Here is a 26,222-nt window from a genome sequence, read left to right as displayed (position 1 = left end):
TATTTTTTCTAAAGATGAAGCACAAGAAAGCCTGCAAACAGTTTGCTAAAGACAGCAGACTAAAGGCTGATTTATACTTCTGCGTTGAATCAACGGCGTACCCTACGCCGGGGGTCCGCATAGCTCCCGTACCTACGCCGAGGCCTACACACGTAGCTGACGTGCACCTCCTCCAAAATGTAACTCCCTGTAGAGCCGACGCAGACCTCAAGCCCTGTGATTGGTCCGCTCGGCGGCTTTGTATTTCATCTCCTCCTCTCTATACTTCATGTAATCATGTCTGTATGATAAACAGCAACATGTATCAGCTGTAGATTAACGTAACACGCTCTGAATCTCTGTGGAAAAGTAAACAGAGATCGTAGCGGGACCGGAAGCAGGCGACCGGCTATCAGAGAGACCGCACTGCCCTCTAGTGTTTCGGCGGAGAATTGCTGCGCGACACAGACACACCGACGCACAAGTATGTGGGGCTCATGTCTGCGTCAGCCCCTGCTGCGTAGGGGACACGCAGAAGTATAAATCAGCCTTAAGGACATGGATTACTGGAACCATGTCTTGTGGTCTGATGAGACCAAGATAAACGTATTTGGTTCAGATGGTGCCAAGTGTGTGTGGTGGCAACCAGGTGAGGAGTACAAAGACAAGTGTGTCTTGCCTACAGTCAAGCATGGTGGTGGGAGTGTCATGGTCTGGGTCTGCATGAGTGCTGCCGGCACTGGGGAGCTACAGTTCATTGAGGGGAACCATGAATGCCAACATGTACTGTGAGATACTGAAGCAGAGCATGATCCCCTCCCTTCAGAAACTGGTCCACAGGGCAGTACTCCAACATGATAATGACCCCAAACACTCCTCCAAGACGGCCCCTGCCTTGCTAAAGAAGCTGAGGGTGAAGGTGATGGAGTGGCCAAGCATGTCTCCAGACCTGAACCTTATTGAGCATCTGTGGGGCGTCCTCAAACGGAAGGTCTCTAACATCCACCAGCTCTGTGATGTGTCATGGAGGAGTGGAAGAGGACTCCAGTGGGAACCTGTGAAGCTCTGGTGAACTCCATGCCCAAGAGGGTTAAGGCAGTGCTGGGAAATAATGGTGGCCACACAAAATATTGACACTTTGGGCCCAATTTGGACATTTTCACTTAGGGGTGTACTCACTTTTGTTGCCGGTGGTTTAGACATTAATGGCTGTGTGTTGAGTTATTTTGAGGGGACAGTAAATTTACACTGTTAAACAAGCTGTGCACTGACTTCCTTACATTATATCAAAGTGTCAGTTCTTTAGTGTTGTCCCATGAAAAGTTACAATTAAATATTTGCAGAAATGTGAGGGGTGTACTCACTTTTGTGAGATACTGTAGCTGCAGAGGAGCTTGTGTGGTGGCTGGGTTTTTTAAGGACCAGGTATAAGTTGATTAAGTTTGTTGAGTTTTGTGAGCTTATTTATAGAACATTTTTAGAAGTCTTTCATCCCTTTGCTCAGCTTTAATTCCAAAAAGAAGTCAGGTGAGTGCTGCCAGCACTGGGGAGCTACAGTTCATTATGGGGAACCATGAATGCCAACATGTTCTGTGACATACTGAAGCAGAGCATGATCCCCTCCCTTCAGAAACTGGGCCACAGGGCAGTACTCCAACATGATAATTGACCCCAAACACGCCTCCAAGACAGCCACTGCCTTGCTAAAGAAGCTGAGGGTGAAAGTGATTGAGTGGCCAAGCAGGTCTCCAGACCTAAACCCTATTGAGCATCTGTGGGGCATCCTCAAACGGAAGGTCTCTAACATCCACCAGCTCTGTGATGTGTCATGGAGGAGTGGAAGAGGACTCCAGTGGGAACCTGTGAAGCTCTGGTGAACTCCATGCCTAAGAGGGTTAAGGCAGTGCTGGGAAATAATGGTGGCCACACAAAATATTGACACTTTGGGCCCAACTTTTGTTGCTGGTGGTTTAGACATTAATGGCTGTGTGTTGAGTTATTTTGAGGGGACAGTAAATTTACACTGTTAAACAAGCTGTGCACTGACTTCCTTACATTATATCAAAGTGTCAGTTCTTCAGTGTTGTCCCATGAAAAGTTACAGTTAAATATTTGCAGAAATGTGACTGGTGTACTCACTTTTGTGAGATACTGTAGCTGCAGTGGAGTTCGTGTGGTGGCTGGGTTTTTTAAGGACCAGGTATAAGTTGATTAAGTTTGTTGAGTTTTGTGAGCTTATTTATAGAACATTTTTAGAAGTCTTTCATCCCTTTGCTCAGCTTTAAATCCAAAAAGAAGTGCTTAAATATCCCAACCCTCCACGGGGAAACTCAGGAAACGTTTTCTGTTTGTTTAGTCAAGCACATTGGGCTACTTCTGAAAGCCTTTGTTCTGTTAAACAAGCACACGAGTGAAGAAATGGACTGCTGTCTTTAAAACACACAATGTAGATATGTAAAGTGGAAACCTAAATGCTCAGATCAGAAGTCAAATTGAAATAAATCTGTAATAATATTCGCTGAAACCAGTATTTGGGTGTGAATCTCAATAATTGGGACTGAACTCTTCTTCTAAATCACTAAAATGAAATCATAAAATGTACACCTCTTACAAGTCTGCCCATATTTGTTGTTTGTATTTCATGAACACTCAGTTGACCGTGTTGTTTTTGAACGTACCCTCCTTCAGGTGATCGTGGGCAGTATCTTCGAGGTGGTGTGGGCCACCATCAAACCGGGGACATCGTTCGGCATCAGTGTGTTACGAGCTCTGAGACTGCTCCGCATCTTCAAAGTCACCAAGTAAGACCCCCCCTTTGCACACACACATGCACACACACATGCACACACACTGTATATGTGCCTGTCTGAAACACTTATAAAACCTCAAACTCAGGTTGTTCTTCCATCATGAGAAGAAGTTTAGTTTCTAAATGAAGATATTTTTGTGTTTCCGTTCATTCACTCTTCTTTGATGCTCCTTTCAGGACGTATTTAATTAGATTTGGCTCCACACATTGGGGTTTTTCTTGCTCGGGTATATCTTCCTTGTTTGTCACGACTCTGCTCATTTGGACTCGTCTCACGTTTCCCCCTCAGAGGGATACCTGATAGAATCCTTTAAGTATATTTTTGGAGTGCTTACAGCTCAGGGTCAGCTCCCTCTGCAATCCAAGCTTCTGTTTAAAATTGTTGTTGTTGTTGTTAAAGAGTTTCTGGGGATTAATCCAAAATCGGCTGTTCTAATAATAGAATGGTGCAGAATATGAAGTACGGATGAAAAGAGATGCTTATAAAATATGATTTTAATGTTTTAAAATACAGTTTTTGTGCCAGTGAAGAGTAAAAATCTAAATGAAGTGTTTTATGAGTTATAAATCAAAATAGCTGGATTTAGAGTTTTGACAAGGTGTTACATTTTTATAGGATTTTATCAATTTATTTCATGTTTTTTTATATTTCTGATTTTTGATTGTTTAAATCTTTTATCTTTTGTTGTTTTAATTTATCCAACATTTTTTTATTTTCTTTTATTTATCGTCCTCACATTCCTCATGTATTCTCTTTTTTTCTACTATTATTATCATTTATTTTTTTAACTACTTCTACTAATTGTATTATTATTATTACTACTATTATTATCATTATTATTGTTATTTATTATTATTGTTATTTATTAGTATTATTTGTACTACTACTTTTATTATTACCATTATTATCATTCTTCTTCTTCTTCTTCTTCTTCTTCTTCTTCTTCTTCTTCTTCTTCTTCTTCTTCTTCTTCTTCTTCTTCTTCTTCTTCTTCTTCTTCTTCTTCTTCTTCTTCTTCTTCTTCTTCTTCTTCTTCTTCTTCTTCTTCTTCTTCTTCTTCTTCTTCTTCTTCTTCAATCCTTGTTTGATGCTCATGTTATGTCTTTTATTAATGCATCAATCCTCCTCTTTCTCAGGTACTGGGCTCCTCTGCGAAACCTGGTGGTGTCTCTGCTGAACTCCATGAAGTCCATCGTCAGTTTGCTGTTCCTCCTCTTCCTCTTCATCGTAGTCTTTGCCTTGTTGGGGATGCAGCTGTTTGGAGGACAGTCAGTATCAAACCAACTTAAAATAAAAAAAAGCTTACTCTTCATTGCATTTGTTATTTCGTCATTGTTAATTGTTTTCTTTTCTCTGTCTCAGATTCAACTTTGAAAAAGGAACCCCTCCAACAAACTTTGATACGTTTGCAGCAGCCATCATGACAGTGTTTCAGGTAGGGAAGGGGACTATTATAAATTATCTTTAAAGCTCCTGTGAGGAACTTTAAGCTTCTCTTGAAACAGGCTGAAAATAATATTGATGTTTCTTTATGAACTCAAACAACAAACAAGACCATCAACAAGAAATGTTTTTTTGACCATTATCTGTCACTTTCCTGGATTTTTTATTATATCATTTCATTTATTGTTATTTACAAATTTCTCATTTATTTCTTCTTCTTCTTCTTCTTCTTCTTCTTCTTCTTCTTCTTCTTCTTCTTCTTCTTCTTCTTCTTCTTCTTCTTCTTCTTCTTCTTCTTCTTCTTCTTCTTCTTCTTCTTCTGCTTCTTCTGCTTCTTCTCTTTTTTTCTACTGTTATTATTATTTGTTTTTTTAACTACTTCTACTAATTGTATTTTTATTATCACTACTATTATTATCATTATTATTGTTATTCCTTTTTTATTATTATTAATTGTACTACTCCTACTAATTTTATTATTATTATTATTATTATTATTATCATTCTTCTTCTTCTTCTTCTTCTTCTTCTTCTTCTTCTTCTTCTTCTTCTTCTTCTTCTTCTTCTTCTTCTTCTTCTTCTTCTTCTTCTTCTTCTTCTTCTTCTTCTTCTTCTTCTTCTTCTTCTTCTTCTTCTTCTTATTATTATCATTATTATTGGTATTATTATTACTATTATCATTTTGCTTTTTTGAACTTTATCTGTCACTTTACTGTATTTCTTTTTTTAATTTAATTGTATTTATTTATTGTTATTTACAAATGTCTATATTATTATAAAAATTATTATCATTAAAATTATTATTATTATTATTATTATTATTATTATTATTATTATTATTATGCTTTTTTGACCTTTAACTGTCACTTTCTTGATTTTTTTTTTCTATTTTATTGTATCTATTTATTTTTTCAACCTTTCCGGGAGTCAGGTGGTTTTGGGGATGTTGTGGGTGCACATGTATGTGTTTGTACATGTACTTACTTGTTCAAACATTAAGATATTTTTTTATATATAAAGTTTAAAAAAAATAAATGAGGAAAGTTCAATTAACCTTTTCTCCAAATGTAAAAATATCCTCTCCTAATGATGCTAAACTTCATCTCAAAGTCTTTAAAAAGTTATATTTTCTACACATCTTAATCTAAAACAATGAACCTTGTATTTCATTGGTTCCTCCTGTGTGGATAAAACTGTTGCCGGTCTTCTGGGATGGCTGGCCTCTACATTTAGAAAGCGTCTGAGGGACTCTGTGCTCCTCCAGACGAAAGGGCATGTGTGAGGTCAGACACTGATGTTGAAAGAGAAGGCCTCGCTCCCAGTCTGCCTGATAAAACCTCCCAAAGTGTTCAGCAGGGTTAAGGTCAGGGCTCAGAGCTCTGTGTCACGTCTCGTTGGCCCCACTTTGTGAGTTCAAAAGGTCTCCAACTATTTGGCTGAGCTGTTTGTTGCTCCTGAGAGTCTCTACTTGACACTTTGAGTTCAGGCAGATCTAGAGAGGGAGAAATTCAAAGAGTGGACTCATGGTAAACACTTGTTATCCTACCACCTTTACAAAGACTTTCATCTGATGCACTCTCTTACATTCAGTTAGAAAGAGTAAAAACCAGCTCCAAACACACAGATCAGTTCTTGACACTTCTTCCTGTCTTGATCCGTGCACGCTTTCTGCAGAGCTGAATCCCCTCTGCAAGAGTAAAGCTGAACACTTCCATTGTTGTCCTGTCACCAGACTGTCAGATGACTCGATCCGTACAAATGTTTCTGTGTCCCTCCCTCTGCGATGGAGAGACGGCCTTTGTGTGGAGATGTTTGTGTTGATTTATCTCGTCTGAGTGAATCACAGGAGCGCAGTTTTGATGCTCATGCTCCCGTATGAAAGGACCAACAAAAACTTAAATGTTCCCTATCTTTAAAATGTAAACAAACACAAATCAAATCAGATTTAGATGTATTCAAGTTAGAAGCATTAAAGCCTTATTGGCAGGAGGTGAGATGATGGAGGTTGTCTGATTCCTATGACATTAGTTTAGGCATTGTAAGGAGTTTTACGTTGATGTCAAGTTTTCTAAGCATGGATTAGTTGAAAGACTTGTGCATTGATTTTCATTTGCCTTCAGAAGATGCTCAAGTTGAGTAAAGTTAAAGAAAAAATGTGGTTAAATTGTACGTATGGCGCTTAATTCTTCATTTATGTACACAACAAACGAGGTGAAAGTTAGAGGAAGAAGATTATTTGAAGTTGTCAATCTAAGCCTGTTTTCTAAATATGACAAATGTACCCAGTATCCTTTAACTCAGTGGTTCCCAAAGTGTGTGTCAGGACCCCCTGGGGGTCGCAAGATGTCTTCCAGAATGTTTTTCTTTTTTAAGATATCTAAAAATATTACATGTTACCCATTATAGTAAAAAATATCAACAAAAACAGTAGCTATACTTGAAATAAAACCTTGAAAATAGAAAATGCAATGAGTTTTCTGCCTCTCTTTGTTTCCAGATGACTCCTAAGTTTAGAGTTAGTGAACAGTTAATTATCAAAAGCATCAGTAGCAGCAGGTTCATTCATAACAGCACAGGAAACACAGACACATGCTCATAGAGGTAGACTTATATTCTGCAGACCAGCTAAATGAAGCCAAATTAAATCACTTTGAGGACAGTGGAGTTCGTGAGTCTTTGGGATCTATATTTTGGGGGTCCTGGGCTGAAAAGTTTGGGAACCCCTGCTCTAACCCTTCACCATGTCCTGATGAAGACTCTTCCTCTCACTCCTTGTTTTCTGCAGATCCTAACAGGAGAGGACTGGAACATGGTGATGTACGACGGCATCGAGTCCCAGGGAGGAGTCAACGACAAAGGGATGGTTTTCTCCATCTTCTTCATCGTGCTCACGCTCTTCGGCAACTGTATCCTGCTTGTGCAATCACATACGCATTTATACAAAGTCTGAATATGCATGCATGTACTGAATAATGCAACCAATCATGTCTTAGTTCTTCCTTTGAGACGTTGCTCTCTCTGTATGTCCGCGCATCTATGTTCCTCCTTAACTTCTACCACCACAGACACTCTGCTGAACGTCTTCTTGGCCATCGCTGTGGACAATCTGGCCAACGCTCAGGAGCTAACAAAGGTACAGGATCAAACCAGGACACATCCCATACCCTGACCCTTGAAAAACAGTAACAAAAGGTGTTTTTCGACAGCAGGAACTTTACCCTGGAACTACGTGCGTTTCGACCGGTGGACCGAGGGTCTAAATGTAGTTCAGGGGTAGATAATCTCCCCCCTAAAAAGTCTCTGCTAAGGGGGTAGTCATTTTCAATGGTCCTGGGACTTTCGGGGGACGGGGCCGCCTGTAACAGCTTGTAACAGTCGTCTTCTCTCAGCCCACCGTGAATGCGTCTCTCCTCCCGGTGTTCTGGTTTTAAAAGTGACCCTGTAAACTGGAGACCTTCAGCTGAACGTGTCAGTGTTTGTGGAGTTTACACAGCTGTTGAAACACAGAGGGAGTTCCTGGGAATGCAAACTAGTTTAGTTTTTCATTAAGATTTCAAAATATCCTCATCAGATATATAATGGTCGTCTAAAGACGTTTCTTAGGGATGCATCCGGCTGAGAGTCTCCAGTTAAAAGGGTCGCTGTTTAAACCAGAACACCGGCCGATCGCTGCCACGGCTTTTTGAGTTCAAAAGGATTTTGAAGCCGTGGTTTTTTTTTTGTCAAAAATTTTTTGGGTCAAAATTTTTTTTCCAATATTTTTTTGGGGCAATATATATTTTTTTCCAATATTTTTTTTAATTTTTAATTTTTCTAATTTTTTGTGTCAAATTTATTTTGTCACATTTTTTTTCAATTTTTTTTCAATTTTTTTTTTCAAAATATTTTTTTCAAAACATTTTTTGTCAAATTTTTTTTTTTTGTTCGTTTTATTTTATTTTTTTTTCAATTTTTTCCAAAAACCATTCACAGTCATTGTTTTTTCCATCTGTGATTCACTTGATTTCTCTTTCTTTCATTAGTTTTTATTTGTTCTATCTTTTTTGTATGTGTGTGTACTTTTCAAAAGAAGAAGCTGTGATTCTCTTGATTTAGCAGCTTGTAACAGTAGTCTTCTCTCAGCCCACCGTAAATGCGTCTCTCCTCCCTGTGTTCCGGTTTTAAAAGTGACACTGTAAACTGGAGACCTTCAGCTGAACGTGTCAGTGTTTGTGGAGTTTACACAGCTGTTGAAACACAAAGGGAGTTCCTCGGAATGCAAACTAGTTTAGTTGTTATTAAGATTTCAAAATATCCTCATCAGATATTTAATGATGGTCTAAAGACGGTTATGAGGGATGCATCCGGCTGAGAGTCTCCAGTTAACAGGGTCGCTGTTTAAACCAGAACACCGGCCGATCGCTGCCACGGCTTTTTGAGTTCAAAAGGATTTTGAAGCCGTGTTTTTTTTTTTTGTCAAATTTTTTTTTTGTCAAAATTTTTTTTGGTCAAAAATTTTTTTGGGTCAAAAATTTTTTGGGGGCAATAATTTTTTTTTCCAATATTTTTTAAAAATTTTTATTTTTCTAATTTTTTGTGTCAAATTTATTTTGTCAAATTTTTTCTCAATTTAAAAAAATTTTTTTTTTTTTCAAAACATTTTTTGTCAATTTTTTTTTGTTCGTTTTTTTTTGTTTTTTCAATTTTTTCCAAAAACCGTTCACAGTCATTGTTTTTTCCATCTGTGATTCTCTTGATTTCTCTTTCTTTCATTAGCTTTTATTTGTTCTATCTTTTTTGTATGTGTGTGTACTTTTCAAAAGAAGAAGCTGTGATTCTCTTGATTTAGCAGCTTGTAACAGTAGTCTTCTCTCAGCCCACCGTGAATGCGTCTCTCCTCCCGGTGTTCTGGTTTTAAAAGTGACCCTGTAAACTGGAGACCTTCAGCTGAAAGTGTCAGTGTTTGTGGAGTTTACACAGCTGTTGAAACACAGAGGGAGTTCCTGGGAATGCAAACTAGTTTAGTTTTTATTAAGATTTCAAAATATCCTCATCAGATATTTAATGATGGTCTAAAGACGTTTATGAGGGATGCATCCGGCTAAGAGTCTCCAGTTAACAGGGTCGCTGTTTGAACCAAAACACCGGCCGATCTCTGCCACGGCTTTTTGAGTTCAAAAGGATTTTGAAGCCGGTTTTTTTTGTCAATTTTTTTTTTTTGTCAAAAAATCTTTTTTGTCCAAAAAAATTTTTGTCCAAAAAAATTTTTGTCCAAAAAAATTTAAGCCAAAAATTTGTCAAATTTTTTTTTTTCCAACATTTTTTTTGGGCAATATTTTTTTTTCCAATATTTTTAAATTTTTTTAGTTTTCAAATTTTTTTGTCAAATTTTTTTTTCCAAATTTTTCAAAAGGATTTTAAAGCCGTGTTGAAACGTCTTTGCTACTCGCGCTTATCTCCTCTCACGTGTTGATTCAGTGAATCCATCTGTGATGAAATATAGCACCATCTAAAACAGCGCCAGCTGAGTCTCTTCATGCTAACAGGCTAACTGTTGTGTTGCTCATAATGATACCTGCCTGTCCGTTTGCTTCTATGGTGTCATCTGTGATGAATGGCATTCCTCTTTGTTTTACTGCCCTCTACTGGTCTGGTGGTGTAGTGCATTTACTTTTTTTTTTCTCAATACGTCACTGGCCTGATTTGCACAATCTACCTGGACTTCAACCCACAGTCGAAACGCAGACAACAATAGGGGCATAGGAACCTTTTAGTTCAGGGTAAAGTTGTTCTGGGGGCTAAAAGACCCCGGAACACTTGGTCGAAAAGTAACCTTTATTTTAGTCTTGAAAGGCAGGGAAGGGACTTGCAGTATCTCTGAAGTAAACATACATGATTTCAAACTTTCAAAATGTGATGTAAAAACTGCAAAATATCCCTGACATCCATTTTCTTGGTCCCTGACTTTAATATGTATTATGTATTTGAATTTGAAACAGGATCAAGTAAAATATATTTTCTCTGTTCCTCCAATAGGACGAGGAAGAGCAAGAGTCAGCAGCCAATCAGAAGACAGCTATGCAGAAGGCCAAGGAAGTTGCAGAAGTCAGCCCGCTTTCTGCAGCCAACTTGTCTATTGCTGCGTGAGTACACACACACACTCACATCCACACTCTGTATGCTACACAAACAGAAGCAAGTACGCACATGCAACTCTGAAAATAATGAGAATAACTTCTACTTAAGGACCAAAAGATACTCATGCAAACACCGATATGCAAAAATGTTTCTCACACTCAAACGTCGCTCTCTGATTGAATCACACCAACAGACAATTAACCGTTTCTTCCTCCAGTCTGTCTCTGCTGAAAAAAAAAGAATGATTGGCAGGCGTTAATATACACGTGATTCACACACACACACATACACACACACACACTATCACACTGTCCCTGTTCTCATCCTCTAAAACATGATTAAGCGATTGTTCTGCGAGTGAAAGGAACAGATTCGGGGCTTTGTGAAGAGAAAAAAGAGCGAGAGGCGGACAGTCTGTAAAATCTGCTCCTGGCAGCAGAAACGCTGACAATAGGACACATCAAATGATTCTCACAAAAACCCTGCTGCTCTTTTAGAAGTCACCGGACTCTTCTGTCGCTCTGCTGACGCCTTTGATGGCGAGATTAGAAGTCATCGGTGCTTCTATTGCGACAGTTATGGTCGTCAGTTTGATGTTACATTGCCAGACTTTAAAAGTAACATCGGCGTCCAACATTTCCCGTTAAAAAATGTAAAAACTGTGTGTTCTTAAGTTTGGAAAAGTTGCTTGTCAGAGCTGTAATTTAATGATAAATAACAACATAAGAAATTTTTATTTTTATTTTTTTTATTTAACCTTTATTTAACCAGATAAGTCCCATTGAGATCAAGACCTCATTTTCAAGGGCGACCTGGCCAAGAGGTCAGCAGCACACGTCAGAATAAATGGCACAACTCAACAACATGGAACATATATGCAGACAGTATGTAGAAGCAAACAATAATAATTTAAAAAGTGCAACTTATTTTCAAGTAAAGTGCAGTTTGTGAATATAAAACAGCATTTTAAAAACACAGGCACTGTTCTGGGGTCTGTCTTTCATTTAAGATAGACTTAAAGGTGTCCAGAGAGATGAGATCCGACAGATTCAAGTCCTTCTGGAGTTTATTCCAAGCAGTAGGAGCAGCAAAACTGAACGCTCTCTTACCGAACTCTGTCCGAACACGGGGAACACACATCCGCAAGGTGTCGCAGGAGCGCAAGGCATAGTGACTTCCTGATCTCTGAAGATAAACACATAAATACATTGGGATCAAGCCAAGTAGACATTTGTAAATCAGATGAAGCCAGTGTGTTTGCCTGCGCACACTCAGGGATGGCCAGTCGGCTCTGACATAAAGCTCACAGTGGTGAGTGAGGCGTTTGCAACCCATGACAAACCTCAGCGCGCAGTGATATACACTATTTAAAGACAACAACTTTTAGCCGAGGCTCCCAAATCTGATAATTTTACATGCTTTACAGCTTTAAAATATAACCACACCACAGTAATATGGTTGCACCTTATTGTGTTGATTCATGCAGAATGAGTCTAACTTTTTAAAATGGCTTGAGAGATATTTTCCTCACAAACTTTCTGCTTCCTCTACATTTCCCCTTTTCGTCCTCCACTTTTTAAAATCCCTTATTCCCATAACTGTCTCCATTAACACTTCCATCTCTTCCTTATTTCCCGTCATCAGTAAGGAGCAGCAGAAGAACCACATCAAGAACAACAAGTCTGTGTGGGAGCAGAGAACGAGCGAGATCCGGCGTCAGAACCTGATGACGAGCCGCGAGGCGCTCTACAACGAGCTGGAGCAGGAGGACTGGAAGGTTGGAGGGGAGGGAGACGAGGTGAGGAGCCCACCCCCTTAAAAAAAAGTCACACCTGTACAGATGTATATGCAGTCTACTCCTGATGTGGTGAATATCTGTTGTGATGTGTTTTATAATTTAACCCCTATGTTCAGTTAGGACATTTCACCTCACATGAACTTTCTCAGCTAACACAAATCTTGGATGTCAATGTCAAGGTTTGAACTTTGAAAACCCTTGAAATGTAAGGAACTGAGTTTATATAAATAGTTTAGCAAAAGATGCATTCAGGGTTTACCTTTTTAAACCCAAAGATCAGGAAGTCTCAGATGTTCTCCTAAAGTTTAGCTTCTGTAAACATGTGGCTCCTTTTATCTGGATTTCCCTGCAGAAGAAACACCGGACTCACACTGAGACATGATGTTCTTTTGGTCTCGTATGTTCTGGGTCATGCTGCACTTCCCAGATGTGTGTTTTCAGGGTGTAATGTCCCTTTAAGGAAGTGAAGAAGTGTTGTTATTGCGCTAGCTGCTGCTAAATGGGACGGCTTGAAGCTGCGTGCTTGGGAGCGATGCATTATTAAAGTGGGGCATGCAGAGAAATTCAGAGCCGTGTACCCAAAGAAGGCAGCGGACTAAAAAAAACAGAGTGGGGGAAAGTGTTAGGCACTTCAAAAACAAGAAGACGATCAGGAGTCCACTGGATACGGCTCGGCAAACTGTAAAAACTCACAGCTGGAGCCTTTTTGGGGAGAGAGTCGTGATCATTTTTTAATCGAATTCCTCCTGTGGAGTTAAAAAGTTGGTCTGTTTGCCGAGCTGTGTTTATCTGTGGCTCAGGGGAGGGGAGGGAGGCAGCCGGGGGAGGGTGAACAAGGACAAGATCTGGGTTTATTCTGGGTGAGGTTTGTTAAACCACCTGAATGGAAGGTCCTAGTTAGTCAGTCAGTTACTCAGTCAGTTAATCAGTCAGTCAGTTAGTTTGTTAGTTATTTAGTTAGTTTGTCAGTCAGTTAGTTCGTTAGTTAGTTTGCTAGCTAATTAGTTAGTTAGTTCGTCAGTCAGTCAGTCAGTCAGTTAGTTCTTTAATTAGTTTGTCAGTCAGTCAGTTAGTTAGTTAGTCAGTAGGTCAGGTTAGTTTGCTAGCTAATTAGTTAGTTAGTTTGTTCGTTAGTTATTTAGTTAGCTAGTTAGTCAGTTAGTTTGTTAGTTAGCTAGCTAGCTAGTTGGTTAGTTGGTTAGCTACTTATTTAGTTATCTAGTTAATTAGCTAGTTAGTCAGTTTGTTAGTTAGCTAGCTAGTTAGTTAGTTAGTTAGTTGGTTAGCTAGTTATTTAGTTATCTAGTTAGTTAGCTAGTTAGTCAGTTAGTTTGTTAGTTCCCTAGCCAGTTAGTTAGTTCATTAGCTAGTTATTTAGTTAGTTAGCTAGTTATTTAGTTAGCTAGTTAGTTAGTCAGTCAGTCAGTCAGTTGGTTAGTTAATTAGTTATCTAATTAGTTAGTCAGTAAGTTTGTTAGTTACCTAGCTAGTTGGTTAGTTGGTTAGCTAGTTATTTAGTTATCTAGTTAATTAGCTAGTTAGTCAGTTTGTTAGTTAGCTAGCTAGTTAGTTAGTTAGTTAGTTAGTTGGTTAGCTAGTTATTTAGTTATCTAGTTAGTTAGCTAGTTAGTCAGTTAGTTTGTTAGTTCCCTAGCCAGTTAGTTAGTTCATTAGCTAGTTATTTAGTTAGCTAGTTAGTTAGTCAGTCAGTCAGTCAGTCAGTTAGTTAGTTAATTAGTAAGTTATCTAAGTAGTTAGTCAGTCAGTCAGTCAGTCAGTTAGTTAGTTAATTAGTTAGTTATCTAATTAGTTAGTTAGCTAGTTAGTCAGTTAGTTTGTTAGTTACCTAGCTAGTTAGTTAGTTAGTTAGTTAGTTAGTTAGTTAGTTAGTTACTTAGTTAGTTAGTTAGTTCGTTAGCTAGTTATTTAGTTAGCTAGTTAGTCAGTCAGTCAGTCAGTTGGTTAGTTAATTAGTTATCTAATTAGTTAGTCAGTAAGTTTGTTAGTTACCTAGCTAGTTCGTTAGTTCGTTAGCTAGTTATTTAGTTAGCTAGTTAGTTAGTCAGTCAGTCAGTCAGTCAGTTAGTTAGTTAATTAGTTATCTAATTAGTTAGTCAGTAAGTTTGTTAGTTACCTAGCTAGTTAGTTAGTTCGTTAGCTAGTTATTTAGTTAGCTAGTTAGTTAGTCAGTTAGTCCAGTTAGTACAAAAAAGAGCACTCATGTTTCATTTAGTGAGAGTATGAATCACAGGATCACCACAGAAATAGAAAGAAAACAGAAAATTGTCAATTTGAAACATCCAAGATTCAAGTTCTGGTTTAGTTTCTCTTTAAAATGTGAATATTAGAACAGTTTCATGTCACCAAAGTTCAAAGTTTTAAAAATAAATTAGTGATATTCAGCCTTTAAGGTTGATTTCATCCCAGTCCCTGATGATGATCCACAGAAGACTTTGTATTGAAATCATGGAGCCATTATGAATGTTTCAGGGACACTGTTGACTTTTTAAGTGCAGGTCTGGAATATGATATTATATTCCCTGGCAGAAGAAGGTCTCAACACTTTTATGCATGACTCCAAACGTCTCATTGAGAGTCGGTTTTTAGTGGGATCCTAAAGAGGTATCTGAAGTATTCAGTAGTATTCACCCTTTCAATCTCCAATCCCCTCCCAGGTGTCCTATCCACGGACAGGACGCGGTGACATGAAGACCCACCTTGACCGGCCACTTGTGGTCAACCCGCAGGACAACCGCAACAACAACACAAACAAAACCCCACCAGGTGATCTGCCTCTGGACCAGGAGTATCGGCGCCAAGACATTGATCACCACCGCCGAGCAGGCCACCACAACCACCACCATCATCACCACCATCCGAAGGCTGCTGGGACAGACGTCAGAGATGGAGGTCAGGCACCAGAGACCCGCATGGAGCACGGATTGAGCTGCACATCTCTGGGAAACGTGGAAGGCCAGCAGGGGGAGGAGAGGCACAGCCACAAGAGCCACCGGGGCCACCGGCATAAGAACCGGGAGGGCCGGGAGGCTCGCAGCGTGTCGCCTCACCACCAGAGCGCAACTGGAGAAGGAAACCATGAACACAAGAGATCCAGGCAGCACCGCAAGTCAGCCAAGGAAGGCGAGGAAGGCCGGAGACACAGATCCAAGGGGACGGAGGGAGACGGGGAGAAAGGAGAGGAAGGAGAGGGACGGAAGACGAGGAGACATCGGCACAGCAACCAGGAGAGGAGCAGAGGACATCGCAACAGAAAGTGAGTGAAGGAAGAGTTTATTACCCTTGTGTGTTTCAAATTATCCTCTGACAAGATTTAAAGACGCTTCATTAATCAGAGTCAAGGAATTAGGAATCCAATCTGACACTCAGGTCTCTTCTTCAGAGAACATTTATGTTCAGATTCAACTCCAACTCTCTGCCCCTTGCCAAGTCATTCCCCATTTCCTCATCCCTGTTTCCAACTCTACCCACTGTCCTTGCTTCTAAATACAAGCTTGGAAGTCCAAAAATAATCTTTATAAATTGGCAACCTTCAAGTAAGTAGTTTGGAAAGTAAATCCTGACACTTCTAAACCCAAGTGAGAGAAAAAACTGTGAAAATGCATTCCTGTTCAGAGTTTGAAAAGAGGTTTAAAGACTGGTTTTGAGAGGGAGACTGAGCTTGAGTTCTGCAAAACCTGTGCAGAGGAACGCAGACAACTTTAAGACCTTAATCAAATTCAGAACCAAGGGAGAGCACGGACATAAGACGAGTTTCAACCAGTTTTTAACATCACAAACAAAGGTCTTTCTTTTTTTAAAGTTCTATTTTTAGGCCTTGTTGTGCCTTTATTGATAGGAGAGCTGATGATAGACAGGACTCATGGGGAGTGGAGAGTGGGGGATGACATGCAGCAAACAGTCAAGGCCGGTAGTTGAACCATCGACCTTTGCAACAAGGACCACAGCCTCTGTACGTGGGGCGCTTAGACCGCTAGGCCACCAGCGCCCCACAAACAAAGGTCTAGCAGGATTGGTGATTTTATGCTTATTCCTTATGTGGCAAAAATGAAAGACTCAAACTACGCCAGTTTGTCTTTCTGAGCTTTATCCCGGCCTTCAATGAGCTTTGCAAATCAGTCCTGGTCACCTTTGTGTCTTCTCACCCCCCTGGTCTGCTCCTCAGCCATGCAAACGGATAACAATATGCAAATCACAGAAGGTCTGATGTGTGTGTGTGTGTGTGTGTGTGTGTGTTTCTAACTGCTAATCAACCCAAGAATAACATTCTATCATGTCTGTATTTTTCCCATCACACTTATTAGACTGACTTGATCTGCTTGGATCAGGCCTCATGAATGGTGCTGCAAAATGTTGTTATTCCAGATATTGCTATGCATGCACCCTGAACCAAACTAGTGAGCTTTTTCACAAGTTTTAGAAACAATAGTTCCCCTATGACAGTTATAGGAGTCATATCCCTAACCCTAACCCTGAAATATGTCTGAATCTGATGAAAATACGAGTCTAATTCTTTAAATTCTGATTCTGTGATCTGTATTCTTTGGTTTGATTTACTGGCTTGTTTAACCTTTAAGCTGAAGCTGCTCAGATTCTCAAGGATACTCAAAAATAACAATGCAGGAACCTCCTTGAGTTATTTCTCCTGCAGAGTTCAGTGGGTTCAGAAGGTATTTTTGTGCACGTACCAACAGAGCAGGACAGAAGTGAGCAGGTGCACATCTCATGACATCTGGTGCTACATCTGGTGCTTTTGAAAGCATGCTTCTTCTATGACTTAACTCCTACCATCCTTCCCCTGGTGCCACTTCCTCATTTTTTTCCTTCTCTTTTATGTTCTACCTCCACTTCCTCCTCCTCCCTCCATCAGGGAGCACCACAGCACCTGTCCCAGCCTCTCCACCACCAGACCCATCCAGCAGTACAACGAGGATCTGGATAACTTCCGCAACAACAGTAAGCTGGCCATTGCCCACGAGCACCCGTACGCCCTCCCGCCAGATCACCCCGACCATCCCGACCACGTCAACAACCTGCTGAACTGTCGGGACGCAGACACACACACCCTGCTCCACAGCATGGACAGCCTGATCCTGACCAGCATGGCCAAACCGGAGTACACAAAGATAGACATGCCACCCGTCTATCCTTACCCCTCCACCAACGCCATCCTGCAAGGTGAGCATCAGTACTAACGACACAGAACAGTAGCATCTCTATCCTCTTAGATTAAGGTCTTATTTTTTGTAGGAACCTAGATTTGTACTTCCCAAATTGTACTGCAGACACTGGAATTGATTATTGCTTAATGTGCAATCAGATTTTCCCTCAAACACTAAAATAATTGAGCTTTCAGTATGTGGATGGGTGATATTTTGAAGGTTCAATTTGATCAAATAACAAATATCCAAACTTATAGACCCAAGGAATGTTCAATTCAACGTTCTATACAGCTCTTTTGTCAGACATGAAACACGTCGTGCCACTTCTATGCTGTAAAGACTGACGGCCAAATTCCACCAGATCCATGTCCGGTCCGTCTCCAATCCGTCACAGCACCAGATCTGATAGGTTTCTATTCTAGTCAATGTGTTAACTTCCACTGGATCCGCTCAGTTGCATTCCAGCTGCAGATCAGATACACAAGACTTCTATTTTTGCAAGATGCAGGAGCATGACGCATCAATCTCAACAGAGCAGATGGAGCGGGACAGGAAGTCAGGTTTCACCAAAACAAAATGAAAACAGCCAGTTAATTTTCAGAATCAAACACTCTGTGTTATCACCAGATCGTATTTCACTTAACTACAACAACAAACCAAAGTCATGATGAGCGGAGCCAGGCCTGGAGTCAACAGGTCAGAGGTTTTCAGAGGACCAGAAAGACAACAAGGATGAGAGAAAACCTTGGTAATATGACTCCAGCTGTCCGGCAGTCCTGCTCCGTGCTGCATTCTGGAAATGCAACCAGTTGGTGTTGACGGACGAGAGAGCACGGAGCCGGACCGGACACATATCTGGTGGAAGTCCTGTGTAACACAGACACAGACTCATTGTCCCCCATAAGATGTCAAAACATCTTCAATCAATCAATCAATCAATCTTTATTTGTATAGCGCCAAATCACAACAAACGTTATCTCAAGACGCTTTTACAAACATAGGAGGTCTAGACCACTCTATGTCAAATTATGAACAGAGACCCAACACCAAGACAGGATAAGACTCAGTCTGACCTCACCTTAATCCATCATGAGCATTGCACATCGCAGTATTTAGCTAGTTACAGTGGAGAGGAAAAACTTCCTTTTAACAGGCAGAAACCTCAGACAGAACCAGACTCATGTTAGACAGCCATCATGCCTCGACTGAGTTGGGTCTGGAAAGACAGATAGAGGGGAGTAAGAGAGAGAAGTGATAGTGATGAGACGAGTCGTAGAAGCTGTTGCCGCTGGAGTCCAGCACGTCCGTATCAGCTGGAGTCCAGATCGTCCACAGCAGGAGGACGTCTATGACAGCTCAGAGGAATCTACGAGACAAGGGAGCTCAGGGACTCCAGAAAGGTCTTGTGTAATATCCAAGCTTCTCTTAGGGCAACAGAAGACATTTTAAAGCAGTTGTTGCACATTGAGTCGTACTCGCCATGAACAGTATATTGGTTCTATTCTTGAAGCGGTGCTAGCAGGTGTACATCCTGTTCTGCCTTTCTTGCTCTGCCTCAGCTGATCTCTGATTCTTCTTCTGTTGTCACATAGTGAACAAGAACGCCAACACGGATCAGAAGAAGAACGAGGAGAAGAAAGAAGAGGAGGACGAAGGCGGGGACGAAGACGGCCCCAAACCTATGCCTCCTTACAGCTCCTGCTTTATAATGTCCACCACCAACCCGTCAGTATCCACGAGTGTATCTGCGTATATATGAAGTTAAACACTGTTGTCATCGGGGATATAGAAAAGTCACTTGATGTATTCTCTGTGGCCTTTGCTCCAGGTTTCGGAAGTGCTGTCACTACATCCTGACTCTGAAGTACTTTGAGTTCAGCATCCTGTCCGTCATCGCGATGAGCAGCATCGCCCTCGCTGCAGAGGACCCCGTCTGGCCCGAGTCGCCACGAAACAATGTGAGACTTCAGGCTGTGTGTTTGTGTCTGTTTCCTCACCTGTTAGTTTAAAAGTGTGAGAGCCTGCACCTCTTTAAATAAGAAGGATGTAAAATAAGGGAAATCTGGAATGAAAAGGAAACTGGATACTTGTGTTAGAAGTTGTGAATTTAGCAGTTTGGAAACTTCTTTTTCTCACTGATTCATCTTTCTTGCCTTCCTCTCTCTTTCTTTCTCTCTCTCATATTACAATTTGACCTCACCTTGTCGTGTTGCTCTGCAGGTGCTGCGGTATTTTGACTACGTTTTCACAGGCGTCTTCACATTTGAAATGTTGATCAAGGTAACAGTATCGCTGTGTGTCTGAGTGTGCATATTGACACTTTTAATTTCACCTGTGACTTTGCACACTTGTATATTTTTGGTGCATGCTTCTTTTTTTTTGGTGTCTTTGTCTTGTATTTTCCGTTCCAAGTGTTGTGAACGCCCCGGTGTGTGTAAGTATGTCGGTGTATGATAGGGCTGCCCCTGACCTGAAGTTACCCTACCCTCATTTACAGTCCTCGGATGGAGGATTAGATATTTTGGGAGAAATGGAAAATGGTTTTAGATTCTAGGGCTGACAAATCATGTTATAAGTTGCATCCTCATCCTTAAGCCAAATGAGGAGATGCACAAAACTGTTCCAGTGCTCCCCTGAAAATTGAATTTTACAAGCCCACACACAAAGTGAGCTCCTTGTTAACAAGATAGCTACTGGCAATTCCCCTCCGACAGAGGTTCCTTCCCCTGCAACTACACATCCAATGAAAAGTTAAGGCTCTTCTTATCTACTCCAGTTTTGTTGGACTATCTCGGGCAGCCCTACACAGATCTGTGTCTTTACCTTTGTACTAAGTCTGCTCCGTGTCTTCCAGATGGTGGTGCTTGGCTTGTTTCTCCACCAGGGCTCCTACTTTCGCGACTTATGGAACATTCTGGACTTTATAGTGGTTAGTGGTGCTCTGGTGGCCTTCGCCTTCACGTAAGTGCCCTCCCACCCCCTCCCTTACCATACTCTCTCTCTCATCATTTCCACCCACACACACAAACACACATTCTTCCATCGGCAGAAAGACCCTCGTCGCCCAGCCTTGTGCGTCGGATACAACAGGCAACGCTAATCCTTCTCTCCTATTTTCTCAGCCTGCTGTACAAAAAATCATCACCTTCTGTCCTTCTCTTTTTCTGCTATCAACTCTCCTGGCTTCCTTTTATGTCTTTAATCTCTACTCCTCTTAAATTGCTTCCTCCCTGTCTCCTGTTCTTCTTTGCCCTTTCCTTCTCGCTCTGTCCGTTGTTGCCTCGTTCTTCTCCGTCTGTCCTGGCCCTCTTTACCTTCCTCAAAACTTTTTCTGGAGTCTTATCATTGCCACTTTACATCCCCTCCTTCCTCCTACACACTACACTTCTCTTCATTCCCATCCCTCATTGCTCATCATCATCATTGTCATCATCACATCAACAGGTCTTTCTATGTGTCTCGTCAGCACCTTCATTCGTACAACCATCCGTAATCCTGAACTTGATTATTTTCCCTAATGTTCTCAGTGATCATCGACCTCTGACCTACACTCTAAAAAAAAAAAAAGCGCCACTTGCATTATTTGGTTTCTTGATGCTGCGATCTGAAGGGGACCGAACAGGGTACCCTGAGGTACTCCTTCAGAACGATTCTCACGAATCCTTTTGTATTCCTTCTGTAGCTCCAAGTGCTGAAAGTTGCAGTTTTTAGAGTGTAGTTACAACCTCTTCACCCCCTTCACCCCCTTCAACCTGCACAAACCCCACACCTTGCCTGAAACACTCACCTCAAACCAATCCCAACCCTCATTCCCCCTCGACTGTCTGACCTTGTCGATTATATAACCTCCACCTGGTCCTTTATCAACATTTTTTCCCAATCTCCCTTGCTCCTGTTTCCTTGTGTTCCCTACTTACCAATCCATGCCGCACCGATACTTCCACCCAACAGGCCGTGAGTCATCCCTTCCTCTCTTCTCACATTTATCGTTTTGACCCCCCTTCCTTAAAACTTTGTCCCCCAAACCTTGCCTGACACAATCCCCTTAAACCAACCCCAACCCTTATCTCTCGTTACTGTTTGACCAATACATAATTTTTTTCCACTTTCCCTGCTCCTGTTTCCGTGTGCCCCCCCCCACTTACCAATCCATGCTGCTCTGACATTCCCACCAAACAGGCAGTAAGTCATCCCTTCCTCTCTGAACCCTTCCCAAAACAATCCCCTTGAACCAAATCCCAACCCCCTTTATTATCTAACATTATTAAATCCATTCTCTCTTCCCAATCTTCCCGTTTCCTCACATCCCTAATTTTCCAATCCATGCTGCTCTGATATTTCCACCAAACAGGCAGTGAGTCATCCCTTCCTCTTTTATTTTTGCATCTAGAGTCCCCCCTTCCAAAATCTTTGCTTATCAACGCCCACCACAGGCCTTCCTCTTCCGCTTTTGTTCTGGAAACCCCCCCCTCATTCATGAGATCCTGTCCACCGATGTATCATGACACTGTGATACCTGATTACCGAAAACTCATCCCTATTGCCTCTTTACTTATTCCCAACACACGGCAAAGAGAGAACAAGGGGATAAGCATTTCAATTCAGTGCCCTTTGTCTCAAATAACTCTTCTTTGGGCGAGTTCTTCCTACTAAGACAACTATACACCTCTTCATTAAACCAGAGGATACTTAAAGACTAAACTCAGGATGAATTCAGACCAAAAGAGAAGCCAGTGTTTCACATTTCAAGATTTTAGCTTTTCTTGTCTTCCAGGCAGAACGGATAAAGCGTAAACACAGAGTTGGTATCCATTTTATTGCAGTTAAATCACTGCAAACTCTTACTTGTGGCTCATAGTGCTCTGGTAAGCCAGATTGCTGCTGACTTGTGCCTTGCTAGATCCATTAAGAGACACTCACTCGACACAGGCAGCTGGAGAGAAACATTAATAGTAGGTTTCTTTCTGAAAAAGGCTGGGACTAAGCCTGGCCAAGCTGAGCCTAAAGTCAAACTAGACATTGGTCCTGCAACTCTGTGTTGCTGTTTTAAATCCAGAATTGTCAGCTCCAGTTTTAGGATTTATGGACTCGAACTTTGTAATGATATCCGCCTGCAGGTCATCTATCATGACCTTAATGCTACGTAGCATAGAGCGCTGGTGTTGTGGTCGATGTAGTGCATGGACTGTTTATCCAAGCGGAGTTATATTGCCCCCCTTGAGCCTTACAACGCACTGCATGTTAATTACATTGGTGCAGTGATATGTGTTGCTGCACATCTTTCTAACCTGCCATTCTCACCAAGTGGAAGCTCCGTCTCCGTCTTTGTTTATTCATAAAGTTGTCACATACCCCTTTTCGACCAAGGCAGTTTTAGGGCCGGTTCGGATCCAGCGCTCAATTGAGAACCGGTTTTTCGCGTTTCGACTGTGAGTGAATCGGCTCCCGGCCGGGAAAACCGGTTCCAGAGCAGCTCCAACTCTTTGCTGGTCTAGAACCGCAAACCGCTTACGTCAGGGGCGAGGGGCGAGAGGCGAGGGGACAGGGGTGTGGGGCGGGGGGAAATACAACCCAGTTCGCATTGGTCGAAAAGAGTTAACAGACACAACAGCCTACTGCGACCGGTCTTGGCGGACTCACTTTTGGTCCGAAGACTCGCCATTTATAAGGTTATGGCCCCCAAAAGCAGCGCCCGGTAAAAGTACTTTAACCACGTAACATAAGTGATCAAGGGACGGGTTTAAGAAGTTAGTTAAAGTGCAAAGTTATCACATTCCAGAGGAGCTAGCGCAAAACACGTCCTACATGGTCCACGCTCACCGGAAGTTCCAGTTTTAGGATTTATCTGGAAGGGTCCTTTTTTGGCGGGGGTTGCTTGGTATAAAAACAAATGTTCTGTCAACCAAACTTCTGCATTTATTGGGACCCAAATTGATTCACTTTTGGTCTGAACACAGAGTTAGCAGTCTGCGTTTACGAGGCTGTACCCAATGCACAATAGTGGTTCGAGCTAAAGCATGCTTTGATTGGATTTACACGCTGTATGTTGGGAACAAGTGTGACCCATCGCTTCCTAGCTTCCTGTCCACCCCCTCCCAAACCCCCCAGCTTCTATCACTGTCTAACTGAACCCCATAATCTGTTATTATTTACACCGCTCCTCCAAATTCCACCACACACACACCTGTCCACCACACCTCTCCAACAACCATTAAAGCCAACACTCTGCTGTCCAAACCAGCCACACCCCCTCTCTCCTGCCCCCCCTTCATCTTTTCTCGTCCCCCCCACCGGCTGGAGGTCCCTGTCGGTCAGTCCGTGGGGGTGAGGGCTCCCCAGACACCTTTAACCCTTTAAGAGCCCAGGCTATCTGTTCAACACAGGGAGGAACATCACCACGGGTCATCGCCCCGTCCCGCCTCCCCCCCTCTCTCTTTTACCCACACACACTCAAACACACATACCCACCCACCCACCCACCCGTCGTTCCGACCATGTTAACGTACCCGGAGGCTCAGGTATTTAACTCTCCTTCCTCTGCACGACCCGGGGAAGTCAGACTGAACGAGGGAGGGAAGGAGGGAGGCATGTTGGGGCAGGATGTGGTGGGTGGAATGATTTGTTATTATGCTAAGGCAGTAAATAAACAAATACATATGTTAATATGTATGGTAAATGCAACTGGAGGGACTGAATGTACGTCTGAAGACTGATTGAGAAAAAAAAAAAGAGACAAAAAAAAAAGCTTGTGTGTGCATCCTCCTCGCCTCTGTGGATGTTCAGTGCATGTCTGTTTCAGTGACTGCATGAACCTGAACACACGTGATGCAGAAGGCATCACTGAGAGCTATAACAACACTGTTCAGAGTCAGTCACAGGCTAAAAAACGTGCAGCAGATACATATGTTTTGTGGATGTTAGAGCTGATAGCTACAGTCCAAATGTGTACAGACTGAATGCAAAGCTTATTTCACGGGTGTCACCATTGTGTCAAATATCAATGAGAATGCATTGGTGCCACAACAAGAGGCACATTTGCTTGAGGTGGTATGAACTAAGGTTAAGAAATGAAAATTGTTTTGGTGTGGTACTTTTTTTTTTCTTACCGGCAAAACCAAAACAAAAAGTATTTCTTTTGATGATGCAATTCTTTCTCATATCACGCATCTGTTTTTGACACTCGTAGGCTTTTTTTTTTACTGACTGAGTAAATCTTTTAGCATCTGTCATAAATCCACAGATCCACTTTTAAAATAAGGGTACTAACGTTTAACTAAGTTGGGCACAGTTGTAACTAATTGCACTTTGTGGGGAACCTTTTTTGAGCTGCACATTTTTACAGCAGGGTAGAGTTCTCCCGATGGTCCCACATTTTTAGGACATTTTCAAAATGAGGCCTTGTGTTCCTACATCTCCCTTCAATTGAAGCCCTATCCTCCCACAAGATTTTTTGAAGGACTGAGTAAATCTTTTAAAGGTGACATATCATGCAAAATGGACTTTTTAATGGTTCTCTACCTGAAATATGTTTCCCTGGCATGTCTACAAACCCCTCGAGAATGAAAAAAATCCATTCTGCCCCTGTTTTGATTTCTCCACCTTTCTGTAAATGTGTGTGAAACGAGCCGTTTCAGACTTCTGTGTTTTTGTTATGTAACAACAATATCCGGTCTGTCACGGAGTCAGAGCTCGGAGCTTGTTCAGCCCATAGACTGTATAAAATAATACTGAACCCCTCCTCCGTTTTTCATTCCCTGCACACAGGTGTGCTAACAAGGAGCTTAGGAGGGAGGCATGCTAGTTGTAGGCTGTCTTAATAAACACAGAGGTCGGTTTTACTCCCCACGTCTGCAGATTTGAAGATCTAGTGGATGATTTTTATTTATCATGGATAAGTGCTAGTGCTAGTTAGCATAGCTACATAGCTACAAGTCGTAGCTGTAGCTGTGTGCCAAGACACACGTCGACATACTGACAAATAAAACAACAAGAAACACTAAATCTGTGACCAATCCTTCAGAAAGGTCCTGCTGCCTTTCTGGCAGAGGTTGGTTTTACTCCCCACGTCTGCAGATTTGAAGATCTAGTGGATGATTTATATTTGCCATGGATAAGTGCTAGCGCTAGTTAGCATAGCCACATAGCTACATGTTCGTAGCTGTATACCAAGATACACGTCGACATACTGATAGATAAAACAACAAGAAACACTAAATCTGTGACCAATCCTTCAGAAAGGTCCTGCTACAGGCGCCTCTCCATCAGGATCAGATTCTGGATCAGATTCAGAGGGTTGAAGTAACGCGATCTCTGAGCAGCCGTGTATATTCAGCCAACATGTAAACATTAGATCAACGTGCTGGAGAGCCGAGGCACATCCACTTCCTGAGGGGGCGTGGTCAGAGAGAAAACAGAGTGTTCTGAGGAGGACTGAAGAAGAGGGCTTTTCAGGCAGACCAAAATCTGATTTCAAAGTGTTTTTTTGAGCATAAACTTTAAAGACATGTTTTGGGGACCTCTTAGACCAATATATGTTGATGAAAAAAGCGTGATATGTCACCTTTAACGTCTCTCATAAATCCACAGATCCACTTGTAAAATAAGGCTACTAACTTTGAACTATGTCGGGCACTAATTGCATTTGTGGGGAACTTTTTTGAGCTGCACATTTATACATTTATACAGCAGGGTAGAGTTCAGGGTCATCCCTATGTTCCCACAGCCCACTGGTCCCACATTTTTAGGGCATTTTCAAAATGAGGTCTTGTGTTCCTACATCTCCCTTCAATTTAAGCCCTATCCTCCCTAAAGCTTGTTTTGGAAGCACTTTATAGTTAATGAATGAATGAGTAATTTCATTTCGATCAGCAGCAGAACGTCTGTGAAGGTTCTCAG

General features: G+C 41.5%; 1 protein-coding gene across 1 annotated transcript in view; it reads left to right on the top strand.

The window, feature by feature from the left end:
• Window positions 1-26,222, top strand: part of cacna1ab (calcium channel, voltage-dependent, P/Q type, alpha 1A subunit, b) — a 148,201-nt gene that overhangs the window by 49,247 nt on the left and 72,732 nt on the right. Inside the window, exons 12-24 of the mRNA XM_034688888.1 lie at window positions 2,668-2,780; window positions 3,926-4,057; window positions 4,152-4,224; window positions 7,018-7,138; window positions 7,298-7,365; window positions 10,248-10,354; window positions 11,994-12,147; window positions 14,823-15,421; window positions 17,036-17,343; window positions 18,920-19,052; window positions 19,156-19,285; window positions 19,548-19,607; window positions 20,182-20,288. Of these exons, the coding sequence (XP_034544779.1) occupies window positions 2,668-2,780; window positions 3,926-4,057; window positions 4,152-4,224; window positions 7,018-7,138; window positions 7,298-7,365; window positions 10,248-10,354; window positions 11,994-12,147; window positions 14,823-15,421; window positions 17,036-17,343; window positions 18,920-19,052; window positions 19,156-19,285; window positions 19,548-19,607; window positions 20,182-20,288 (2,105 nt within the window). The remainder of the gene's footprint in view (window positions 1-2,667; window positions 2,781-3,925; window positions 4,058-4,151; window positions 4,225-7,017; window positions 7,139-7,297; window positions 7,366-10,247; window positions 10,355-11,993; window positions 12,148-14,822; window positions 15,422-17,035; window positions 17,344-18,919; window positions 19,053-19,155; window positions 19,286-19,547; window positions 19,608-20,181; window positions 20,289-26,222) is intronic.

This window comes from Notolabrus celidotus, chromosome 7 (assembly GCF_009762535.1).
Source record: "Notolabrus celidotus isolate fNotCel1 chromosome 7, fNotCel1.pri, whole genome shotgun sequence".
Taxonomy (NCBI): domain Eukaryota; kingdom Metazoa; phylum Chordata; class Actinopteri; order Labriformes; family Labridae; genus Notolabrus; species Notolabrus celidotus.
Note: the sequence above shows the minus strand (reverse complement) of the source record. Positions and strands in the feature narration are given on the sequence as shown.